Consider the following 18,273-nt stretch of genomic DNA (forward strand, 5'->3'; position numbering starts at 1 on the left):
AGGGGAGAGATGGGTGGGAGTGGCTCATGGGAGCAGTGCCAGGGTTAGTCTAATTGCACAGGTATTACCTGTTATCTAATTATTCTCTCTTCTCTTGATGCAGTAGCCTGCTGGACCTGGGAGACACACGCTGGAGCCAGAGCAGAAATGGCGCACCAGCCCTCTGTTATAATTGTATATTGATTTTGTGTTGTTTGAGAGACTGGACTGTATGCCCTCTGGAAACACCGGGCAAGTGAGCGGAGGAGTTAAGAGTGAGAAACACATTTATGTTGTGAAAGTGTGTATGTGGTCAATAAAAGGGACGATCTAAAGTGGACAAAACTGCTTGCGACTGTTTGTGCAGAGTAGAACCCCGAGCTAACACTGACACCTGTTACATTATATTTCCCAGTCAAAACTAAGGAGATACATTCCCCATTTAATGAAATTTTATAGCCACAGTTTTGGTACCTGAATGGGATTAGTAATTAACATTCATTGGTATAATTGTTACTCATGCCACTGTATTGAAACATTGTGCTTTTTACATAATTTTGCTAAATGAGTTATTGCTAAGATTTTGATTAGCAAGTGTGCAAGTGTTTGGGCTACAACAATTTCACAGAACTTCAACTAATGATTTTAATTATTCATTAGTCTCTTGATCATTTATTTGATTAATCAATTAACTGTTTTGTTTACAAATCATCATAAAATAGTGGAAAACACCATCACAAGCTCTCAGAGCCCAAGGTGACATCTTTGAAATGCTTGTTTAGCCTGACCAGCAGTCCAAAGTAGAGAAAATATTAAATTCATGATATTAAACTGAGAAATTATGAAAACCTTTGCATTCCTGAAGCTAGAACCAGGAAATGTTTGGTATTTTTACTTAACAAATGACTTAAACAACTGACTGATTGGTTGACTGATTGACAATCAGTTATTGCAGATTATTTTTCTGTGAATCGACTAATCGATTTAAAACAACTTATATCAGCTCCATATCTACATTTACAGCATAGAATCAAGCAAGAATCTTTGTGTTAATCATATTAAGAGATGAAGTATTTGTTACATAACTATTTCTACTAACAGCTATCAGCACTCTTTTGAAAAGAGGAGGGGTTGGGCCATACGTCAAGGGAAAGAATGAGCCTGTGAGACTCTGAAGAGCATTTAAACCTAAAATCCAGGCAGGAGAGCACTCATACGTAAGTTAACTGGACAAAAGACAGTGGACTGAAAATGCCCTGGTGTTTCACTTTGACTCCACTTTTTTGAGAAACAAGTTTCAAGTGACCTCTCATCCTTGTGACCCATGCAATAGGTCATCCCTGTGGTGACCATCCGTACCTCTACAAATAATTGTTTGTTGATGTTAAGCGGGTAAGAGAATGCTCGGTCATGAGGCAGCACTTGAGATGCTGATTGTAAGGATTTGACTTGCCCTTTGATGAGAACACCAGGGATCATTGTGCTGGGCGTACAGTCTATCATCGGTGCAATAGGGAACACAACAAACCAAAGAAGGCTGATTTTGCTCAATGTACAACTCAAACACAATGAAGAGGGAGAAGATGGACTCAGCTTTGAGGCTTTTATTTCTTCCATTAAAAACGGGTGCTTAAAAAAAGTTTGCAAAAACAAAAGTGTGAAGAAAGTATCTATCCAACATGTATGAGTAAAGTATTTAAGTTAAGTTATTTCTAGGCATTGTGGACAGAAATCTCTACAGCAGATTAAATGCATAACCTTCTCCAAAAAACAATAGATACACAGCACTGTACGGCAGGGTTTGGGTAGTGATGAAACAATTAACCAATTAGCCAATTGACAGAAACTTTAAAATTGACACAAATTATGATTTTGATTTATCATCTATGTAATTTATCATGAAAAATGCCAAACATTTCAGTCACATCAGTTTTAAATGGAATATTTTTGGCTTTGGACTATTGGTTAGACAAAATAAGCAACTTAATGACGTCACTTCAGACTCTGGGAATTTTCCATAGGCATCTTATTTTATAGACTAAATAATTGTCCAAAGATTTGGACAATAAGTGAACTAAAAATTCTAAATTACAGGTGTGAATTTGAGTGTCAATGGGCTTGTGTATGTAATAAAAGAGTTTCCAGTTCAGATTGTTGCCATGCATTTTGACTCAGTGAAAAGACATCAACCCCCCCAGCCACCATCCCCACTGGGCCTGAGCAGCAATAAGTGGGGTTAGAGAATAGGCGCATGGATGGATGTTGAGGACATTTCCATTTTATCTTGCACTCATTTACCATCATCCAACATAGGCTTAATGCTCTTACAGCACATAGTGTAAATCACAACACTATCACAACCAGTGTTTGCATTCCTGTCGTAAATCGGAGGTTAGCAAGCAGAGGCGAAAATTTTCACATTTGACCAGTCAATCTATGTCACACAGCCTCCATGCACAATTGAGAGCTGTGGAGGGTGAGTCAGGGGCTTTCATACAATTAAAATCCTTGGACACCCACACAAATGTAGCTTTTGTGGAGCCAAGACAAAGGAGGCTCAAGAAATCATGAGTGAAACTGCGGTAATGTTATGTTCTGATTACTCTGTGATCCAACAATAAGAGCTTTCAAAAGACATCTGTGTGTCACAACCATGACGAATTAACTTTGCAATAGTCACTCACTTATACCCATATCTCTGCGATTCAGATTTACTATTAAGTGAAGGAACCATAAAAACACAAAAATCAATGCCCACACTCTGTACTTTTTAAGAAACTGACTCAACTTACCCAGCTTTGATCCAGTAGGTGGTAAATGAATCTGTTTTTAATATAAGCCTTAAAATACTCACTCATGCAGTGATTAACTCCGGTCACAAGACGCAACAGCTGTTGACAGAACAGCAGCAGGTCCTGTTTGACAGTCTACGTCCCGCCTACGTTTATTCAGTCTAAACAACACCACACCCACTTTATTCTCACCTCAGATATCTAGTGGGGGAGGTGCAGTCTGAATACATTGCATGTCAACTGATGACAAAACTTAATACTTATAAAAATTGATATTCAGTGTCCACAGAATTCCTTTGAAGCATTGGCTGTCCCTTCTCCACAGTCAGATCCTTTCAAACGAGCGTTGGGGTTATTTGAGCTAAACTTTAATGACTAAATAAAAGAGATTGTGCAATCATGTTTTATCACCTCAGAAATAAAGTATATCGAAGATATAATCCTGTCTCCCTCTGACCTTGAACATAATAGCTGGTTGGTTTTCACAGGAATGACTGCTGCTGACTGAAATACAGCTCACTGAAGAATCAGTCAAAGTCACCATTACACTTAACATTTATATTTAATGTCAGTATTTTAACAATTAGCATCTACACTGTAACCATTTTACTGATATGTTACATTTTGAAGGGCTTTTATTATCCATTTTAAAGCAAATGTTGGTTTTTTCCTCCACCAATATGTATGATCACTGTTGATGATCCCCAGAGGCAAAATAAGGAGAGGAAGAAGAAAAAGAAAAGACGAAGAAGAAGAATGAGCTAGTCTTTGTCTGTTCTGGCCCCAAGGGTGCAGAGTGATCTGCCTGGAGCACAAATACCTCAACTCACTGACACAGTTACAAGGTTACTTATTGTACAGTATAACTGCACAAGTAGCATGGAAAGAAAAAGGTGCTTGTTCTGTTGTCATCACGCTGTTTACAATGAGATTACAGTGTGCTTGCTTTTGTTTCATTTGTTTTGTAATGTGCTCTGATGTTATTTTAGATGTAGCAGCTGCAGACAGCAGAAAACAATTGTTGGATGTCCGGGAGGATACGCACTAATTTATTATTGCACAAAATGCAAATCACACCTGCTACCAAGCTGCTTCCCTCTAGACTACTGTGACTTGTGACTGTGGCTGAAATTCATTTCTGTAGGATCAACATGGACAATTAAAGTTTGTTTAATGTATAATGAGTAAGTCAAATTTTATTTATGTAGCACCCTTTTTTAAAACACAGGTTACAAACTGATTTACATCAACATCAGCACAGAAAGAGAAAGAGAACAAGAAAAACAGAAAAAGAATAAAACAGAACAGGAAAAAAAAAAAAACATTCAACTACATACAGACACATATGAACACTAATGTTATGGAAAGACCATCGTAAAAAGGGTGGGTTTTTAAATGTTGTTTAAAACAGTCAACAGACTCAGCTGATCTAATGTGAGGGGGGAGATTGTTTGGGTGCCAAAGCAGCTAAAGCGCAGTCGCCTTGGTTTCTAGTTTGGCACGCAGCATGGCCAACAGGTTTTGGTTGGATGACCTAAGTGACCACTCAGTAGTGTAAGGGCTTAGTAGCTCAGAAATTAGGCCGAAGCTAAACCGTGTGTGATTAAAAGAATCTTAAAATCGATCCTGAACTTCACAGCAGCCAATGGCAGTGAGGCTAAAATAGGAGTGATGGGAGATATACGGCCAGTCCTACTTAATAGCCTAGCTGCTGCATTTTGTACAAGCTGAAGACGTGCAAGGGCAGCTTGACTAGGGGAAGTAAAAAGGGAATTGCAGTAGTCGAGGCAGGAAAAAATGAAGGCATGAATGATACATTCTGAGTCAGAGACAGCTAATAATGGTCTGATTTTTGCAATATTCCTTAGTTGAAAGAAACAGGATTGAGCCAATTTGTTGACATGGTGTTCAAATTTCAATTTAGGGTCAAATGTAATGCCACAATTCCTCGATGCCAAGATGCCAATATGCTGAATGATGCCATTTGTAGTATTTTCAGGGCCATTTTCTGGCCAACTGCCTAGCACATACTATGAAAAAACACTGTATTAACTGCACTACACTGGGCACCATTTGTTAATCAATTTGTTTTTACTTCTAGTCATTTTGGTCTCTAAATCCTATCTGACCCACTGCCTTGTTAGACACATCCATCTTAATGTAATTCATAAAGCACTGAACATGATACCAATCCATATTTGGCTAGATGTGTTAGGCACAGGGTTAGTTGGTTAATTCTGTATGAATATATAAAATGTTAAAAACTATATGTTAAAGAAAAAATACTTGAAGGTTGCAATAAGTTTTAAGGCTCACGCACTCTGTTATCTCTTCTAATCTTATCCATCCTTCCCACACTGTTTGTGTGGGCATGTCCTCCACACAAAGCAGTTGTTGCTCTCCATGCAGGTGTCCTTACACTTACTAACTGACCATTATTATTGTATACCTTCTAGCTTGTTGAGTTCATTACATCTACAACTCAGAATCAGCATTCCACAGAGATGGATGGAAAAAGTAATTGATACAAACATGTAAATTATGCATGCACCAGAGCTCATTTGAAGACAGAGGACTCTAGTTTTAGGGCATGAAATGAATATACATATTATGCTGGAAAGAAACTTGGGACATTTTTCTTTGGAGTTTCTCTCTGCTGATAAAAGAGGCTTGTAAAAATGCTACAAGATTTACAATGCAGAGCTTCTGTGAGTTGGGGTGGAGTTACTTTGTCCACAACATACTGTAAAGCTAAATTGTCAGAGTTTATTTACCTCCCATGATGACAACATCAACATCATTTCTTCTAGCATTTAATTTAATTAGACATCTATCAAAAGATCATTCAACAGTTTTGTACTGTTTTTAACACTCACCCCGAAGCCATATCAACTCTATTACTGAAAAAGAAACACCAATCAACACTTGTCAATTTAGATTAGTTGTCACTGAAAAAATAAAAAAATCGACACTTAGTCGCACTGGCAAATTTAGCGCTTTGTATTTTGCATTCAGTGTAGTGAAGCAGATGCCAGCAGAACTTTTGAGACAAGCGAAGACTGAGGCGTTTGTTGAGGAGGCAGAGAGAAACAAACCAATTTGTGGCAGTTGAAAGATGACGTCACTGTGGAGGCCACATGCAGGAAACCCACTGCCCTACTGTACAAACAGAGAGTGTGTGTGTGAGAGATAGAGAGAGAGAGAGAGAAGGACTGGACAGGCAAGGCTCTGTGAGTCTGCTGCCAATGGGCCACATATCACAAGATCATTTTAGGATTGTTCTGCTGTCACACCATGTTGTTTGTCATGTTGGCATTGCAAACACTATCACAAAAAAAACTGGTGGGAACAGGCTGATTACCAGCTCTTATGTCTTATAACTTGTCTTGTTTGGTTTAAAATTTAACAAAAATATAAAAAAAATAAATAAGGTCTCATTTTGTTCTAGTGTACCTGCCTTAAAAATGGAGATTAACTACATCTATGTCATGTAATAATGATGTTTAAATGACATCCTCTGCTTCACACCAACCCCCAACCTACTCCTGTACTCATATTAGCATTAATCAATGATTCTATTCTGTTCCTTTCTTCCAATTAGATGAAAGAGGTAAATAAATGTGAATTCATCATGAGCTTTTGATGCAACACTGCTGTGCTGACACAGAGACCTATCAAACTATTTAAAAGAATTAGAAAGAAATGAGAAATAATTGGTGGCTCAGGCCTCTGTATGAGTCGCTGTTTGATTGGAATTGTTGAAAAAGCCCGATAATTATAAAGGAAGAGTGCCACCCTGTCAAATTCAAAACACCCACACTGCACTCCTACACTAATTACCCCATCGTATTCAAGTCACCCTATTTCAAGTCCTTTGAGGTATTGTGCTTGAAGGACCGCCTGTGTCAGCACTTCATCAATTACCTTACCCATTCACTGGATGAAACTTTCTATTGGCAGCTACACGGATGAAAGCTTTTAGGGTAAATTACAAATTACAAATAACTTGGAGAGAAAGGAGGCAACAGAAGGCTTGGCAGGGTTTGCAGGATTTGGGGCACAGAGAGGGCCTTTGGTGAGTGTCACCAGCTGGCAACCTCCATGTCAACATGGCTGTAAATCATTCAGATGGCCTGTGCATCTTAGAGATACTCTTGAGGTAAAACTGAATAAATCAGTATAACCCACCACCTCCTTTACACACATGGTGACTACATCCTGCTGTGGAACTACTGGTTTGGGTCATGAACCGTGATGGACACCACACACACACACACACATACCACCTACCCCTTCCTGTTCACCACCTGTGTCTCTGTCTCCATCTGTGTGGTTATTGTGAATCAAAAGAGAAATCAAACAAGTGTACTGTGCTGTGCTGTAGACCAATTCCCACAATACATAGAAAACTGAGCTCTTCTGCTTGAAAGCCAAGGACGAAATATTACACGTTATTCCATGTGCAGTAAAGACTTTCAGTAAAGAACACTGATTTTGACCACAATAAACATTAAAAGAGACTTACTCACAGCTGAAACTGCTCTGCAGGCGCCTGTGGTGAGAGGAGAGGCAGGAATTCACGTCAGCAGTCTGTTGGCTTGAAAGACAGATGATGTACGCATTACATTTAAGATCACATGGCACAGCAAAATATTTGAGAGAAGAAAAATACTGACTGACAACACTTTGGGCAGTTGAAACTATAGGATTGGTTTTAAATCAGGACCAGCGACAACATACATATTTTCTCTCTGACAGGTATAGAAAGAGAACAGAGATATTTACACATGATTTCACCGTGTACAAAATAGTTTTGGTAGATCTGAGAAAAACAAAAAGTCATTTTAAAAAACAGTGGAAACCCTGATGAGTGTGACAGCTGCTGAATTTCTTCTCTTCACAATAAGAGTCTAGCACAACTGCTACAATTCTTTTAGGGTTGCGACTGATGATTATTTTCGTTATCAATTAATAAATGATTTGTTTGGTATATAAAAAATGTCAGAAAATAGTGGAAAGTTCCCATCACAATTTCCTAAAGCCTGAGTTGATGTCTTCAAATTGGTTGTTTTGTCAGACCGACAGTCTGCAACCCCAAAATATTCAGTTTTCCATCACATATGACAAAGAACAGCAGCAAATCTTCACAATCAAGACGCTGGAAAAAAAATTAATGTTTAGCATTTTTGCTAAGAAGACTGACAAACAATAAATCTATTATCCAAATAATTGGCAATTTATTTTCTGTTGATGGATTAAGCAATTAATCAATTAGTTGTTTCAAATCTAGATTCCTTAAATGAATGACTTATTACAAGCAGTTCCGTTTACCACACACACACACACACACACACACACACAATGCTTTCTGTATTCAGAGTCAGCTGGTTTTTCATCATAGCTCCCAGTATGACAAACAGTCAAACAGTCTGAAAACCTAAATGCGTAGAGCAGACACGGCATGTATTCATCAGCTGGAAGCGAAACATCAGTGGTCAGTAACAGTCAGTATGGTGACCACATCACCAGTAAAGCTACCAAGCAGCCAGTAAGTGAGTCATCAGTCTGGCAGCCAGTTCTTTTATCAAGAGGCTGGATGTATGTGCTCTGTTGTTTCACTACTGACTGAGAATAAAACGGACAGTGGCCAGTTGAGTTCACACAAAATGACCAGGCGCACCACAGAGATGCTATAAACTGGGTTTCAAAGGAAAAGACAGCTGAATTTCTGAGGTGTAACTAGACAGTATGACAGTGAAATGTCATACGGCATGTTAGACACCAGAGAGGAGCTTGGGATGTCAAACCAAAGCTGTTTTTTTTGTTTTTGTTTTTTTACTTTTTATGTTTTGGAATTGATGTATTGCTGTTAAAAAAAAAAACATTCTGTTAGAGTCCACATACACCACCCTCCTGGTTGCAAAGACCTGTCAGACTCTGGATGTTGCAGCAGATGTTGAGTCCAGATGTTAAATCAAGTCAGCAGCAAAGATAAAATATCTGCCGGTACTCTGCTGGTATTACCAGTAAACTGACTTTAAATCCCAGTAGAGTTGGAAAGAGCAGGGGAGGCCTGGGAATGTTGTAACATTAGGTTGGTTGCAATGCTGCCCATGTGACCAGGCAGAAATTAACCGCAGCGATGAGGCCAATACACACACTTCCTCCCTAACCTTACTGGATACGTTCATGGTTCTGCTGCACCACATTATTTTGTACACAAACCAAATGCTCATATAAAATGAAACATTTTAAGATGGTGAAATGAAAGTTTAATGAGATTTTAAGTTTGAATGTTAAAAATGTGTGGACCTATTTATGTTTTACAAGAGAAATAGGTTAAGTATTAACATTTTCTGTTCCCAGTTGTTTCAACTGCACCTGTTACCCAGCATTCACTGAGGATACTGCATTTAGAGATGCAAACCAATGACATTGATCAGCTATAGACTGATATTTTAGCATGCTAGGACTGAAACTAACGATCATTATCGACTAATCTGCTGATTATTTTCTCGATTAATTGATTACTCACTTGGTCTGTAAAATGTCAGATAATAGTGAAAAATACCTGTTATAAAGACCCACAGTCCATGGTGACGTGTTCAGATGTCTTGTTCTGTCCCATCAGCAGTCCAAAACCCAAAAGATATTAAGGTTACAATGATATAAAACAGAAGAAAAAAAACTGGCATTTGAGAAACTGAAAACAGAGAATATTTGGCATTTTTGCTTAAAAATATTACTAAAACCATTAATCAACCATCAAAATAGTTGCAGATTAATTTTCCGTCAACTAATTGTCTAACAGAAAAGTAACTTCCAACTATTTTGCTAATTGATTAATCATTTTGAGTCATTTAAAAAAAAAAAAAATACTGGTGTTCTCTGGTTCCAGCTCCTTAAATGTGAATATTTTCTTGTTTCTTTAGTCTTCTATGATAATAAACAGAAAATCTTTGGACTGTAAAATGGAACAAAACAAAGCATTTGAGGTTGCACTTTGGGATTTGGGAAACGGTGAGGGACATTTTTCTCCATTTTCTGACATTTCATAGACCAAACAATTAACCGATGAATCAATAATGAAAATAATTGTTAGTTGCAGCCCTAAAACACATTATCGCTCACACCCTTAAACAGTGACCATTTCTGTGCCATAGAAACAGCGCTGTAACAGTGAACACCTGCGCTACCTCACATAATGTATGATGCTGCTCTGTCAATGACTAACGTACCCATTCACCTGAACGTGTGTCCAAACTTTTGACTGGTACTGTCTGCGTAGCTGACAAACAACGGTAGCTTGTTTGAAAGCTTCTGCGCAAACAACTAAAATGTAGATAATGATTACACAACTGTTACAATCATCCCCAGTCTCCCTAGTGATAATGAAAGGTCACTATTGAGTCTTTATTGACACCTCAGAAACATTAAGTCCCATCAGAAATATTATGTTGATTTCTCCTCTAGGGTAAAATTAAGAGCCTAAATATAGCCATTTATCTCCTAGAAGTCGTGGTTGACCTCATTTGACCCAGACTTAATTTCTTAATGGACAGTGATTGATTGTATAATGGCACATAACCCTTGGTTTATTGAACCCAACCAGCAAAACCCCTTGTTAATGTGTTTCACCGGGTTAACCAAGGCTTTTACACAAATATCACTGTTTTCACATGTAACTGTCCCAAACTTTAGCCTTTCTCACATGTATGTGCTTGTCTGCATTTACATATCTTTTATCGTATTAAGACAAATCACTAAGTGGCTTTTCCCTTGCTTGATCTCATCATCATACTTCATGGGAAACTACCCAAACATATGTGGTTGGTTGTATCCAGTGCAGCACATCATTGTTGCAGAAACGTACAGATAAAACTGAACAAGTCGATTGTCAACAGAGGAAGAGATGCCCACAATGATAAGTCCTGAAAGAGATAAAAGAGCACTGCCTACATACAGACAAGTAGCCTACGTGGTGCGACTGAATCAAAAGCCCTTTCAGAGGAACTGAAGATATTTGACTACTGGTCACGTTTACACGAAAATAGCTTCTGTACAGCCCAAATAGCGAAACTGACAACGTAAACCTGCCACCTGAGCATCGTGAAACATCAGTTTTCGCAAATCTCTAGACCAACAAAATCCCTCATCCTATACCGGTTAACCTAATTAACTTTAAACGGTGCAAATCTCGCAAAACTTTACAATGTCGCGCGGGTTATCGCCTGCAAGCAACGGACCAGTGTAGACAGGAGAAAGTAGATACGTAAAAGCTACAGGAAGGTTAAAAAGAAAACATTTTTCGCTGAGTTGAGGAATATTTCAGCTGTATCTGTCACAGGACGGGTGAATGTGTAGTGTATGTCTTACCGGTGGTGTATCCGTTCTCCCACGGTGAAGTTGTGACAGAGTGTGGTCTCCTCTTCCTCTGCCACGCTTCGGAAGCACGCGCCCCCTTTTTATCCGGCTCCATTTGTGCCATTCGCGCTCGTTCCCCTTCCCGACCCCGCGAGCGCATCGATTGGCTTTGACACCGACGACGCAAATCCTTCCGTTTACCAGTGGCTTGTGTGTGTGCGCACGCCCCGCGCCTTCCCACTGCTGCCTGCATCCATTTGATTTCCAGCCAAAGTGGTGTATGGATCTGTCTCTGTTCCACCACTTTAATGAGGCTACAACTCTTCAGCTCTCTGTCTCTCATTGACTCCCTGATGTGTTTTAGTTGAGTGTCTCTTTAAATAGCAGTTGCATTGTATGTATAATTGTCTGCTTATGATTTAATGAGGCAAAGTCAAATTTTAAAGTCATATTTTTTAAGATGTGTTGAAGGCAGGTCGTTAGAACTGAAAATGAACTTGGCTAATCCAGTAGCAAATGATATTAAAATGTTATAATTAACTTAGATAACAAGAAAAATATTTGTTATAATTAAGTTTTACACAATTTCCACGACTCTTATATCTATTTATGTCTATTCTGTAGTGTACCCTTAATAGACCTGTCTGTTGTTCATTACCTAGTGTGCTATTTTAAAGTGTGTTGCACTGAATTATGTATCACTTTGAATTACCTCATGTTCCATTGAATTGTGATGTGATGTATTGCGTGTGATGGGTTGAACTGTGCTGTGTTGCACTGAGTCGTGCAGCTGCACTTAACTTTATGTTGCTTTGCCTTATTTGACATTGCAACTTACCACAGCTGTTGTCTATACAGTATTACAGTACCACACGACATACAGTAATATGCTGCCTCGCACTGTTCTGTTGCTCTGAACTGCATTGTTTTGTGTTGGTTTAAGGCCACATTCTGTTGTCTTTTAGTATAATTTTGATGCCTTGGCTGTTGCCAGGCAACAGCTGTCCTGGAACAGAGATGAATGGGTGTCCCTGGGCTCTTCCTCTTTCTTCATCTCCATCTTTACCTTCATCTTTTTTTCCCTCACTGTCTCTCACTCACACAGGTTATGTTGAGAATAAATTCAGTATGACTTGATCAATTTCTAGCAGTTTTCCTCCTTCACTTGTGAGCCATCATGATGTGCAGCAGCATCCTTAGTGTATATATACTTGGAATTTAGAGTATGTCTGATTCTCAGTATTAGTGATGTAACCTAGGAGTGTTTCTTTGAACACCAGTCTTACCTAATTTCCTCAACTGGGGGATACCGGTCTCTAGCTTCTCTTTGAGTAATATGCAGTTAACAGCTGGCTTCTCTTGATCCATAGCCACCTCTCTCTGGTTCTGGTGGACCTCATCTTGCATATACTAGCACTGGAGTGGAAACTTGGCTTAGAAACCCTCTACAGAGTACCTCAAATGTGCCAAGGTTCCAAACACTTTTACTTAGCCGTGATCATCATGTTGATATCTCAAACGTTAGAGTAATGTCTGCTGTAATATGACTGCCACAAAAGCTCTGTCACTCTCCATCTCTCACCTGTCTTGATGTTTCAGAGAGCAATGTGTCTTGGTGTAGCTGTTTTGATGGTTTCTGGGAATTTAAGCTACTTCCTTAGACCAACTTTAAGCCAAAGGTCTTAATCTTTAATATGTCAACTAATTCCTGAAACTCCACACAACTGATAATGTGCATACAGGACACATTGTACAGCATATTGCATGTAAACACATTTGAGAATCTTCCTAAATGCTTTTCACACAGCAGCACTGATACCGCCGCTAACCTCTCTCTCTGTGGGAAGTTAGTCCACACATGCTGTGTCTTCCCCTTGTGAATTGCAATCACTGGAGGCGGGAAACACAGATGTTTTTCATAGAAATAATTTATTTTGGAGTGTGGGTTCCTTTTGTTTGAGGAGAAAATGCACTCAGCTGAACGTTCAAATTGGTGAGGCAGTTTCGGTGCATTCCTGACACACATGAACAAAGAGTGAAATTAAACCACTCAAGTTGCACGCAGCTCAGCTGCATGGTTGATTTTTATCACAACCCATCTAACCCTGAATAGATAATGTTAGCTTTTTGTCATTGTTTTGTTATACAACTTGCTCACAGTTGGCAATGTTGCAAATCTGTATTCAATATTAATGTTTGTTTGTGTGTTTAGAGAGAGTAAAACAGAAAGGGAGGTGGAGAGGTGTTTTTCTGTGAAAATTATAGGCTACTAGGCAAAAAAAATGGACACGTTTTACATGCTGCTTGTTGAATATTGCAGAATGTATTCATTATTTAACAGCAATTCACACCTGAATTTCTGTCAGACAGGGCCTAGGGTTTGCTCTCAAAGTCTGGCACCACAGAGGTCTACGTAACCCCAAAACACACTCACCCACACACCACCTGTCCTTCTGTTCCAGTGTGTCTCGTGGGAGTCAGTTACTGAGAATTGCTACTGCTGCTGCACTGCATGAGTAGTGCACAGGTGTTAGTTTGAATGCATCATCCATCAGCTGCACTGCCCAGACACCAGCTAGTTAATTCAAGTTCTCCATCCACCTCACCGACCACTGTAAGAATCACTTTTCTTCTCACATCGACAGCGAACAGAAAGACAGAATCTGTGAGTTTGTTTCACTATACAGAGAGTTTTAATCAATGTTAGAAAACAAAATGCAGTCAGGAGCTTACAAAGTAACACTTGAGAGCTCATAAAGCACTCGTTAGTGTTTTTAAAGTGTGGCTATGGGAGTCACAATAGAAAGAACAAAGCTTCTCCCTGGAGACGGTAAGGAACATGTCAGTTGTCAGACATACTGTATAACATTTTCCCTTGTGACACAGTTGTGTATCGGGAACTAAGCAAATCAGCAACTATATGACAGTGAGCAGAATTTTCACAACATTGATAGTATCTGATGTGATGATAGTCTATGAAGTGGGCTACCCATATAAACTCCAGAACCTCATAAAAGGTCAGTTAATGATGATGAAAAAGAAGATGAGGATGCAGTATAGATCTACAGATACAGATTTCGATGGCCGCTGATGGCGAAAACACAAAACTGACGCGGTGATTTTTCCATTAATTAAAATATTCACTGTGTATGTGCAGGCACTTATGAATGATTTTGCAGGTAGAGCCCTCTCCATTAGAACAAAGACACTTAGCCTAAAGACACGCATGTACTGCATTTAGCATTTAACATGTAAAATATAATTCACTATTTAACAATATGTTCTTTTGCCAATAGTACGAAATTGTTTGTTGTCTGCAGGAATATATATAAAATGGATTCTCTGGACTGTTCACACAACGACTGAGCATAGAGGCTTAGATATTCACTTAACAGTGCTTCCTCAAATCCCTCTGCTAGCATCTGAGCATCATGATGCTGCACAGCACTGATCAAAACCCACAGTTTAGTGGTGCATATGCTCATTTACTTTTTGCAGTCTAAAAAATTATCTTTGGTGAGAATGTAAACAATTGCACCAGAACAAAACACAAGGCTTTAAAGTCTTCTAGCAAAACGACAAAAAAAAAAAAAAAAAAAACAACACACAAGATGTCCATACAAACATATCTTACCTGATTACGAGTCCTACAACTATTTGTCAGATAGCATGAATTAGGATAACTTGCCCTGCCATTACACTTTCAATAGAAACAATCATAATAAGCAAGGCATAACTCAGTATAGCCACTTCCCCCTTGAACATTGAGGACAGATAATGCAGTGTAGGTTACAATAGAGTTACTCTTTAGGATCCCTTTATGAAATTGATTAACTGAGGCATAATGAAATAGCAGAAAGCTGCAATGAGAAAGGTGATTTGGGGGTTGCAAACAAATGCAAGACAAGCTAAAATACATGGGTTAAGGTGGATAGTGATGGGGTTATAGCATGAGGGGGGTATAGACATCAGTGTCTCTCTGGTCCCAGACATAAGGCACATTAACAGGTTGTGTTGTCTCCAACCCTGATACCTCCTAATATAAAAATTGGCCAGATAACACGCCTAATAATTTCTTTACACTTTTTAAAGGCCTATACCTGAGCATTACCCCCCCACTGAGTGCAGGACACATATGTCCCTCAGTTTGCAGTTTATCCATTTAACTATCCACCAACCCACCACCCATCTATCCATCCATCCATCCATCCGTCCGTCCTTCTGTCTGACCACCATCCAAAGGCACTCTACCACTGCTCCCAGCTGAAGTCGTCGCCTCCTCCAAACACGACGAAAAAGCCGAGGATTGTGAGGAAGATGACTGCGTTTCCTGTCATCACGAGGCCGCAGGCACCCCACTGGATCTGTAACAGAGAAATATTTAAACTGAAGTGTTCAAAAGTAACCTGTAGTCATATATTGGTTTTTACAGGGGAATACATTCTGGGTGAAATGTAATAACAACTAATATGGTGCAGACAGCGTAGATATATCTACACTAACAAATACAACATTTTACAACTGACTGTATATAAATCAACCTCCAAAATATTTCAACATGCAGAGAGAGAACTCACTGTGTTATTGCGGGCTAGGACAATGGGGAGTCCAAAGGATGATACGACGATGCCGGTTGTTAAGAAGTAGGCCAGCTCTCTGCATGCGTTGCTGGAGGAGTCGGTGTCATCACCGAGGCGTCTGGATATGAAGGTTGGGATGGGGCTCAAGACGTAAAAAATCAGGACAAACAGCGGCCAGTATACCCTAGAAAAACAAGTGTAGAACAGTTAAATGGACAGTTCATATTTATGCATGGTGATGCACAGAAAATTGCTCAGTCTCCAGATCCTGATATCCCAGAGATAAACATGCACAACAAAAACATTTTATACCAAAACAAACCACTCAAAACAAACACTTTTCACTACATAACGAGGCAAACTTGGTGTATTTCTGTCAGATCACTAGCATATCCCTGTTTCCCGGGTCTATAAAACTGAACTAATGCCAAAATGTAAATAACATTTTTGGGGTTGTTTTTTTTGCTTTGTACTATTTGTTGTTGTGCTGGTGTATGTTGTGATTGTAATGGACTACAGATGCAATTTAGCTTCAACCTAACTCTGGTGCAGTGCATCATTTATGCTTAATACTGCACACTGTCCTGTTCAATAAATCAACTTTAACATTATCTTTGTCTAATATACTGTAGAGCTATAATACTTCAATCAGCTACTTGATTGTATGATTAAGTACTTTTTAAGCAAAAATACCAACAATCTCAAACTACAGCTTCTAAATTGTGAAGACTTGCTGCTCCTTCTTTGTCGTCTTGGATGGTAAATTAAATATCTTTACATTTTTTTAACTGTTGGTCGGACACAACAATCTATTTGAAGACATCCCCTTGGGGTTCAGATTATTAGAGGCCTTTCTGACAGTTTCTAACATTTTACAGACATAATAACTAAACTAAAATATATAAATAAACAAATAGTCCCTGCAAACTTATTAGTAATGGAAATAATATTGAGCTGCAGCCCTAGAGGACCATCTAGCTATTTACTAACCACCCCTTTAAGCATCAATACTGCAGCCATTTGTTACATTAAGAATACTTTGTTACAACCTACCCGTACTGTTCCAGTGCACAGCCCAGCAGAAGAAACGTCAGACCGATGGCACCACTAAAGGACAAACCAACCAGTGCTGAAAGAAGAGAATTACAGTGAGAAACCAAACAGAAACAGGCTAAATGAGTAGTATGGACGCTACACTAACATTTAGCATTACTGAAAAAAGCACTAACGCTGACCTCAAATTTCAATCAGGTGAGTTAATGATTGAACCACATAGTTTCTAACAGATCTTAATATCCTTTGCCAGCGCGGTAATAACTTTCGAAAATGATTCAGCAAAGCTTTGGAAAAGTGTACAACACTAGGCTAACAAAGTTTTTGAGACATTCACGCTATAGAGGAAAGTCTGCGTCACTTTATGAACCAAACTCTCTACTTCCAGCTGAAGAGTTAACGCATACAGTCATTTACCTTTAATACCCGCCATTGCGATAACTGTGTGAATATGTCAGTTTGACTTTAGTTTCTTTGTGTATTGTTTATGTGTTCGGGCTCTGCTTCTTGGTAGACCGACTTCCTGCTTCCTCCATGGGTTTTTTTTCTCCCTTCTTTGTCATCAGGTGACTGTCTTAAAGCTGCAGTAGCTCAGCAGTCTGCCTTTCACTACATGTACCAGCTCAACTCGACTTTACTCGCCTTTTATTGCTTTTCCATTAGGAAAAAGTTGTGGTATCTGATACCTGGTATCTGGTACCAACTTTTTTGGTATAGCTGCAAAACAGCAAAAGCTGAGCGGTACTAAAATATGACGTGAAAACACTGCAGACCACTGATTCGTCAGAGAAAATCGTCACTGCAGCCGAGTATTGACTCCTCATCTCATCATCAGCTGCTTATGGGAAAATTAATCAACTAGTCAATCAAACATCATTTGCTCAACTGATTGTTGCAGCTTATTAACACAGCTCATTATCACTGGAATGTAATTACATCTACGCAAGAAATATTTCCATTGTTTTGTACTTTATACAAGTACTACTTTTCACTCCACTACTTTTATTTGACAGCTGTACGTTACTAAATAAAATATAATGCTCTGTTAAAGATGAACTATCCAACAGTGTGTTAATTAGCTCAAATAGTCTCCAGCTCCACCAGCTTATTAAAATGCTGCTTATGCATTAATGCATCAATAATAATATTAGAATAATGTAAGTTACAATAATATATTAAATATTAATATAACACTCACATGAGTAATTTTGCTGCATAATGAGTAGGCATACTTCTACTTTTGATACCTTAACCTGTTCATATTCTGATTCTGACCAACAGTATCCCCTAATTGGTCTCTATAACACATTTCTGAACCACAAATCTATTTTTCATTCATAAATACCTCATCAGTCCTTAATACATGGGTATTCGATCCTCAGTGAAGCTTCCAGAGAGCAGAAAGAGTTCATTCTTTAGGTTTTACACTTTGTTTAAGGAGAAAAAACATTCACATTCACCAGTGGTGGAACAAGTACTCAGATCCTTTACTTAAGTAAAAGTAC

At 38.8% G+C, this 18,273-nt stretch overlaps 2 protein-coding genes across 9 annotated transcripts in view; both read right to left on the reverse strand.

The window, feature by feature from the left end:
• The window catches only part of LOC121908140 (cAMP-specific 3',5'-cyclic phosphodiesterase 4B-like), a 53,641-nt gene extending 42,270 nt beyond the window's left edge, over nucleotides 1-11,371 (reverse strand). The window contains exons 1-4 of one of the 8 annotated variants that reach the window (XM_042427887.1): nucleotides 11,148-11,371; nucleotides 9,343-9,390; nucleotides 7,301-7,368; nucleotides 7,062-7,096 (exon numbers count right to left, since the gene is read on the reverse strand). The gene's annotated coding sequence lies outside the window, so the exon portion shown is untranslated. Of the gene's footprint in view, nucleotides 1-2,771; nucleotides 2,787-7,061; nucleotides 7,097-7,296; nucleotides 7,369-9,342; nucleotides 9,391-11,147 lie in introns of those variants that run through there. The other 7 variants (XM_042427888.1, XM_042427884.1, XM_042427886.1 and 4 more) reach the window with 7 other exon arrangements.
• A 2,443-nt stretch (nucleotides 11,372-13,814) lies between these two features.
• On the reverse strand, nucleotides 13,815-17,326 carry LOC121909095 (leptin receptor gene-related protein). The gene is made up of 4 exons (XM_042429492.1): nucleotides 17,186-17,326; nucleotides 16,769-16,844; nucleotides 15,713-15,899; nucleotides 13,815-15,499 (listed from the first exon to the last, which is right to left on the reverse strand). Exons 1-4 carry the CDS (start codon nucleotides 17,199-17,201, stop codon nucleotides 15,383-15,385), a joined length of 396 nt encoding a protein of 131 aa, XP_042285426.1. The 5' UTR covers nucleotides 17,202-17,326; the 3' UTR covers nucleotides 13,815-15,382.
• Between the last annotated feature and the right edge of the window lie 947 nt (nucleotides 17,327-18,273).

This window comes from Thunnus maccoyii, chromosome 12, assembly GCF_910596095.1.
Source record: "Thunnus maccoyii chromosome 12, fThuMac1.1, whole genome shotgun sequence".
NCBI lineage: Eukaryota > Metazoa > Chordata > Actinopteri > Scombriformes > Scombridae > Thunnus > Thunnus maccoyii.